At 44.4% G+C, this 7,584-nt stretch overlaps 2 protein-coding genes across 2 annotated transcripts; both read right to left on the reverse strand.

Moving 5' to 3' along the window:
* Positions 1 to 213: 213 nt before the first annotated feature.
* LOC145399645 (uncharacterized) lies at positions 214 to 4,313 on the reverse strand. The gene is made up of 2 exons (XM_080272189.1): positions 4,031 to 4,313; positions 214 to 290 (listed from the first exon to the last, which is right to left on the reverse strand). The coding sequence occupies exons 1-2, from the start codon at positions 4,311 to 4,313 to the stop codon at positions 214 to 216; spliced, it is 360 nt and encodes a 119-aa protein (XP_080128315.1).
* A 530-nt stretch (positions 4,314 to 4,843) lies between these two features.
* Positions 4,844 to 5,827, reverse strand: LOC145399656 (uncharacterized). Its single transcript, XM_080272200.1, has 2 exons — positions 5,606 to 5,827; positions 4,844 to 5,362 (listed from the first exon to the last, which is right to left on the reverse strand). Exons 1-2 carry the CDS (start codon positions 5,825 to 5,827, stop codon positions 4,844 to 4,846), a joined length of 741 nt encoding a protein of 246 aa, XP_080128326.1.
* Positions 5,828 to 7,584: the final 1,757 nt, after the last annotated feature.

Here is a 7,584-nt window from a genome sequence, read left to right on the forward strand (position 1 = left end):
AAATATTCAAGCTAAATTGTTTTTGACAACTATGCCATACTATCTACTTGTACAAAATGTTTTGTAAATGTTAGACAATCTTGTTCAGCAAAACCCATTTGTTTGATGAAAAAATCTGTGTGTGCACGTTTGTGTGTGTTTCCATGTGTGTGTGTGTGTGTGTGTGTGTGTGTGTGTGTGTGTGTGTGTGTGTGTGTGTATGTGTGTGACCGGCTAAAGCTCACACGCAATCCTCAGGTAGTCCATCCTCTCAACCAGGAGGAAGCATGTGTGATCCCCTTGACCTGCAGCTGTGTGAGGTAAAAGTGTTATGGCTCACACCCACATACGAGTTCTTGACGCCTCCGCACACAAGAGGTAGTGGAAGCAAGGATATTGCCAGGATTCGTTGTGTATGTGTGTGTATTTGAGTGTTTGTGTGTATTTGTGTGTGTGTGTGTGTGTGTGTGTGTGTGTGTGTGTGTGTGTGTGTGTGTGTGTGTGTGTGTGTGTGTGTGTGTGTGATTTTCAGGTATCATTCGCTTTGCAGATAATGGGGGCTTCCAGGTACGAGTGTTTCTAGATACAGTACTGAAGGTTTCCAGACATCTGATTAAGGGTGACAAATATGCAAAAGCCATTACGGATGTAAGCTAATCAAACATGGTTATGCATGGAAAGCAGATTACAGAAGCCACCACTTCCTACAGCAACCACCGGAGTTGGAATGAGTGGCATGCGTCTCTCTGCAGGCAAGTGACTATGCTAATACAGCGTCCTTGTGCTGGCTGCATCACATGTCAACTGGGTACAGCTGACAACAGTTGTCTTGGATCAGGGTAATGGAAGAAACGCTTTTGTGGGCAATGAGCATGAAGAAGAACCACTCTTAATGGACAAAAGTGAATTATTCCTATCTTCCTCCATTCATGCGTGTTATACAGCAAGTACATCATTAAAACTTCATAGCTCAGTTTAAAAGCACGATTTTAAAAACAAGTAAGAAGCATTCAGTCTTTCTTTCATTTTACTCGGATGTTGTAATTAATTAATGAACATCTATGCCCTGAGTTGGACTAAAAAAAGAAAAGGCTAGTATTTTCTAGACATTTGAACACACTGATTGAATTATTTGTGACATGCGCTAGTTCCCTGAACTTCTGGTTCCTCTTCGTCTCCAAAAACTCTTCAGACTCTTTAGATTTCATGATTATATTCCACAGTCCCCCTTTCTTCCCAAGCAATTCTCCCTACCTTTTACCGTTTTACCTTTGCTAATCACGTTTCAGTTTTCCTCATTAAACTCCTCAGACTATTTTGCTCTACCCATTAGACGCATCACTCCTTGTTAAACTCTTCAGACTCTTAGTTCTTCTCATCAGATGCTTCACACTCTTGGACTTTCCTGATACTTTACTTCATCTCAGTACACTCTTCAGACTCTGGGAAAACCGTGGCTTCTGCGGACGAGAACAGGCGGATGAGAGTGAGATAATATGTAAAATAATGATAATGTTTAGCGGGAATCATTTTCATGTCAAAATCTCTCTCTCTCTCTCTCTCTCTTTCCACTTGATTTTCCTGTAGTTTTTTCCCTTGCTGTTGTGGTTGTAGATTCTCTCGTCTGTGCCCTACTGTTTTCATTCACCCCTTTTTTATTTCCTAACTAAATCCTATTGTTTGTATAGAGCTGGCTGTACTTCCCGACTACACTGAGGCCAACGAGGGAGGCAGCTATAGGGGTAATGGGGAGGAAGGCGAGATCTACAGTAAGTGATGCTGGAGAGAGAAAGAGAGAGAGAGAGAGAGAGAGAGAGAAACCAGGTATTCCTTGCAGATGGTACAACAATTGCCAGAGACTCGTTGGTAAATTTTGGAAGATAGCATAGTATCTGCTTTTGAAAGTGTTTGCAGGGAGTTGAAGGCGAACGTGAGAAGTAAATTTGTATGATGCAGCAGAGGACGGAGCTAAAAGATAATTATATGGGTGACATTAAATGGGGAAGATTTGGAGGAAGTGTGTGTGTGTGTGTGTGTGTGTGTGTGTGTGTGTGTGTGTGTGTGTGTTTTAATAGTGGTAGCAACATATGAATCACAGGGACCTGAATAACTCATAGGGTAAAGGAGGGGGCAAACGTATTATAGGCGTTGTGAAGTGTGTGGAAGGAAAAACAACGTATTATCAGGCAAAGATGGGCACTTATGAATGTACATGGCGCCGACAATGCTTTGTACAGTATATGCAGTTCGTTGGCCTAGAATGCTTGGGAATAAAAAGAAGTGGAAATGGGAGTGTCTAAGACCTATATGTAAGTTAAGATGATTTCCAAACGATGAAGTCGAGAGCCGTGGGTGATTGAGCCAGGAAAACAGTTTTTCGTCTGTTCGTTCGCGTTCAACATGACTGAGGTGTAAGATGACTCCTGTTTTGTTTTCTTAGTGGTTGACACGCACAAGTCCAGTGACACCTGATGAGTTAGTGGATTAAGGCTGTCCAAGGACTGAGCCTATAAGGATTTACATCCAAGGAATGGTTGGAGTTTACTGATAATTCCACTCAAGGGCGATCAAGGCTGGTAACCCACCCCTTAGTTGTCAGGACTGAGGAGCTTAGCCCCTGGCACCTACATTCCTGATGGTGCAAAAAGTGGAGTGGATCAAGGCTGGATGGATGATTTTTTTTCTGTGTATGCAGATAGATAATCGACTGCACAACTCTGAGTGGAAACCATCAACTGCTTTGTTTATCTTTTACAAAGAATTTTTTTCTTAATTTCCATTTCACATTTTCCTTCGCTGAGCCTCATATAACACTGATAGTAATCAGTAACTTAATAACGACCTTTATCAAATACTGGCTACGATGATCACTGTGTATTTAGCTGTTTCTCTTCTTCTTCGTCAGCTTTATTTACCCATCTTTATATGGGGTCGCTGTTCTTGATGAGCCTCTTCCACCTGCCTCTATCGCCTGCCATGTTGGTATCCAGACCCTTCTTTCTCATATCCGCCACTATGCAATCTTTCCACCTTATCTTAGGTCTTCCTCTCCTCCTCCTTCCCTGAACTTCCGTATCCAGTGTTCTCCTCTCGTCACTTTGTCCATCGCTCCTCATGACATGGCCGTACCATCAAGTTTTGCCTCTTGTGTCTTCTTCGAAACCTCCACCACCTTCACTGTTCCTCTGATCCTTGCATTGCTGATTCTGTCCTCCCTTGTCACGCCGCACATCCATCGCAACATCCTCATTTCCGCTGCTTCCATCCTCCTCTCGTTTCCTTTTTCACAAGTAGTGCCTCCGCCCCGTACGTCATTGCTGGTCTTACCATAGTTTTGTACACCTTCCCCTTTAATTTCACTGGCATTCTCCTGTCGCCCAATACACGTCTTTCCAACTTCTCCATCCTGCTTGGATTCTTCCAATTATTTGCTTATCTTCACTACTGTCTGCTGATAGGGTGGATTCCAGGTATTTAAATGCATCCTCCCTCTTCAGCTCCACACCATCCAGCCAAATACTTTCATGTCTGTCGTGCACCTGCTCTGTACACATCATATTCTGTCTTTGTTCTACTTATTTTCATTCCTCTACTCTCCAGTGCTAATCTCCACTCATCCAGTCTGCGCTCTATCCCTTCTTTTGACTCATTCACCAAAACCACAACATCGGCATACATCATGTCCCACGGTGTCCCCATTCTTACATCCTCTGTGAACGCGTCGAATACGATGTTGAAAGGAAGGGCCTTAGCGCAGAGCCCTGATGCAGCCCCACCTCCATTTCAAAACCGTCCGTCATGCCTGCTCCACTCCTTACTCGCGTCTTAACATTCCTGTACAATTCCCTTACAAGTCTTACATATTTTTCCGGTACTTTTTTCTCTCTCAGACATCTCCACAACTCCTGTCGCGGTATTCTGTCATAGGCCTTCTCTAGATCTATAAATACCATATGTAGTTCTTTCTGTTTTTCTCTATACTTTTCTGCCATCTGTCTCAGTATGAATATTGGGTTCGTTTTTCCTCTTCCCGGCATAAAACCAAACTGACCTCTGGCCACCTCCACCTCCAGCCTCAGTCTCTCATCCAGTATCCTTTCCCAAACCTTCATTGTGTGAGATAGCAGTTTAAATCCACGATAATTCCCACACTCTTGTACATTTCCTTTCTCCTTGAAGATGGCTACCAATACACTCTCCCTCCACTCATCTGGTATCTCTTCCTGCTCCTCTATCTTGCACATAGAATTCCACAACAAATCCACTCCCGCTTCTCCCAGGGCCCTCCACGCCTCCACCGGGATCTCATCTGGTCCAGTTGCCTTGTTTTTCATTCTTTTAAGTGCTCTCTTTCTGCTCTCTCTACACATCTCGTAAGACCTAGGTATGGTATTCCATCATTCTGATGATCCCGTGGGTTCTCCTCATTTAGCAGGCCCTCAAAGTACTCCTTCCAACTCTCTTGTACCTTCATGTCATCGATAAGCATCACACCATTTACATCCTTCATCTGCTTCACATGATTTACATCCTTTGTAGACTTGTTCCTAATCCTTGCTATCCTGTATATTCTCTTCTCTCCTTCAGGTGTTTCCAGCTCCTCATACATATCACGACAAGCCTTAGCCTTAGCCTTAGCCACTGCTCTCCGTGCTAACTTCTTTGCGCCTCTATACACTGTCTTGTCCTCCCACGATCTGCTTTGCTCCTACTGCTTCTTTGTTTCCTTTTTCCTTTTTAGTGCATTCTGAACTTCTCCTCTCCACCATCATTCTTCTCTAGTTGTACGTCGCTTTCCCGGTGTTTCTCCAAGCACTTCTCTGGCCACTCCTGTCACGGTTTCTGCATTCTCCCTCCACTAGTCTTAAACTCCCTCTATATTTACGTTCACCCTATCTAGTACCTTAGTCTTGAACTCTTGTCTCTTCGCTTCCTCCTTCAGTGCCGTCCATCGAATCCTCTTCTCATACCTCCTCCTTCCTTTTCTTGGTCTTTTTAGCCACACATCCATCACTAGCAGCCGGTGTTGTGGTGCTACGTGATCACCTGGTATAACTTTACAGTCTTTTATCTCTATAAGGTAGTCTCTCTGGGTAAAATTTCCTCCACTCTTATACGTGATGACATGCTCTTCCCTCTTGCAGAAAAAAGTATTAGCAATTGCCAGGTCAAAGGAAATGGCCAGATCCAGTATCTGTTCACCCTCTGCATTTACATTTCCTAGTCCATGGCCTCCATGTATCCTCTCAATTCCTTCATTATCTGCTCCAACTTGTCCATTCAGATCCACGCCCAGCACCACTCTCTCCTCCAAAGCAATTCTCTCCATCTCACTTTCTAGCTTTCTCCAGAACTCTTCCTTTTCTTCATCTGTTGATCCTGTCTGTGGTGCATATGCATTAACCACATTTATTATACAAGCCTCATATATTAACCTTACTGTTATTAACCGATCTCCTCCTCTCGCCACTTCAGTCACATATTCTTTCATTTCCTGCGACACCACTATTCCAACTCCATTCCTTCACTCTGTAGTTGCACTACTATAAGAAAATTTGTATCCATCTCCTAATTCCTTCACCTTGTTACCCTTCCACCTGGTCTCCTGCACACACGGTATACTCACCCTCTTCATCTTCATCATCTCCACCACCTCTCTTCCTCGACCTGTCAAGGTCCCAACATTCAGTGTTGCCACCCTCAGGACAACAGGAGCTCGCTTCTTTAGCCGCTCTTGCTCATGGCGCGGTTGCCCTTGCACAATCGCAGAGGTCGGTCGATGCCTCTGTGCATCGCTTATAATGGGGTACGCCCTGACATGATTCACTGTTCCTCGGTTGTGGCTCATCATGGTTTTGGCTTTTATTTTACTGGCCGACAGCCATTTCTGACGCCAACCCTCCCCATTGATCCGGGCTTGGGACCGGCATTGAGTTGTGCTGGCTTGCACCCCGTATGGCTGGGTTTGTGTATTTAGCTGTTTATCATTAGGAAATACTGAACCCTTTTGATCAGTCACTGAAGATAATTATCGTTATGAGGAATACTGGCTTATTACAACATCAGAGGTCTTTGCTAGCATGTCATATATCATCAAGCACTCATTAGTCTGTTAACAGTATTATGAGAAAAGGCAGTGCGATTTTTCCTGGCTCACTGGACTCCACACTGGATGGACAGGTATGTCTGTGTACTTTATAACATTTACTAGATAGGGTACCCGGCATTGCCGGGCCAAAAAGGCGAACACTCTAGTCTTTCTTTCTACTACAAAAAGACCATGGACCTCTTTTGCTTTTGAAGAGGGATTTTAAGAGATCCAAGAACTTTCTATTTCAGCTTTCGCAGACTAACGCACAGAATTAATTTGTGCGCACTTGTTTACTATTACCGGTGACCTCAAATGACCGACTGGTGACCTCAAATGGCCTCAGAGATCAACCTCACATGGTCTATGTCCGAACTGGAGGTCATGTGAGTCTCCATGACAAATATTGGGCTGCAGGGGTAGCCTACCCGGCGTTGCCTGGGCCAAAAAGGCGAACACTCTACCGATGACCTCAAATTACCAAGTTCTGAGATTTGACCTGCCTAAAACCATCCCTGGGTCACCCTGATTCAGAATATATATGGGTCTGGGGGTGTTTGGCCCTTGGTTTGGGCGTGATTGAAGGACAAACAATGAAGATTTTTTTTTCATTAATATAGATTAGTCACTAGCAGGGGCACCCGGCGTTGCCCGGGTAAAAATCTATGATCGTGCACATCACAATGCTTCGGACCCAAGGCGGCCACTACCTCTGTGGAAGAGGGCCCCTGGTGCCCCGTTTTACACACTGAACTTATGTTCGTCACTAGGCCCTTTTTCCCAGGAATATATTCCACATAGACCTGTTTCTATCATGGACTTAGTGTCTCCACTACTCACCCACCCACCCTGCTCACCCACCTACCCTTCCTTTTCTCCCACTCATCTTGCCCACCCACTTACCCACATTCACCCATCCATTCTGCCCACCAACTCGCCCACCCAAACTGATTCACCACACACATCCAACCCTGCCCACCCGCCTTCCCCCACCACACCAATCCATCCACTCAACCCAGCCCACCCACCCCACCAATCCAGCCACCCACTCGATCCGTTGCAGGTAATAATGATACGGTTATAGAAGTAAAAATATCAGTGGTAATTGGCTGCCACATCCCCACCATGTTGGTTTAAATATTTATAATCAGTTCTAATCTTGGCCATCAGAGGCACCACTTTAGCAACTGTAATGTACACATTTATTTCACTGAAAAAAGTTACCCATGTTAAATTTGTTTAGAGAGTTCTATATTCATCCCTCTCCATTTCCGTAGAGGACAGACAGGCAGAGAATAGAAATCTTCTTTTATATATAAACGGATTATATGAATCATCAGTTAATCTGAATAATATTCTGAGTCGTAGCCTCGAATTTACACTTGAATTTCTGTTCGTCCCGCCTACGTCGCTCGTCCAGCCTGCTTTACTTCGAGACTCTGAAAACTGTAGCTAGACACACCGAAAAGTGAGGTTCCATTTTGAATCAACAGGGGGGCACTAGGAAAATCCTCCTT

Source organism: Coenobita brevimanus, chromosome 6 (assembly GCF_032717465.1).
Source record: "Coenobita brevimanus isolate Jiangsu-jjx chromosome 6, ASM3271746v2, whole genome shotgun sequence".
NCBI lineage: Eukaryota > Metazoa > Arthropoda > Malacostraca > Decapoda > Coenobitidae > Coenobita > Coenobita brevimanus.

Coding starts and splice junctions, on each gene's coding strand:
- LOC145399656 (XM_080272200.1), bottom strand. CDS start 5,827: ATGAGCCACAACCGAGGAACAGTGAATCATGTCAGGGCGTACCCCATT. Junction 5,363..5,605: donor AGATGATGAAGATGAAGAGG/GTGAGTATACCG, acceptor TATGCACCACAG/ACAGGATCAACAGATGAAGA.
- LOC145399645 (XM_080272189.1), bottom strand. CDS start 4,313: ATGAAAAACAAGGCAACTGGACCAGATGAGATCCCGGTGGAGGCGTGG. Junction 291..4,030: donor GGAGGTGGAGGTGGCCAGAG/GTCAGTTTGGTT, acceptor TACCTCACACAG/CTGCAGGTCAAGGGGATCAC.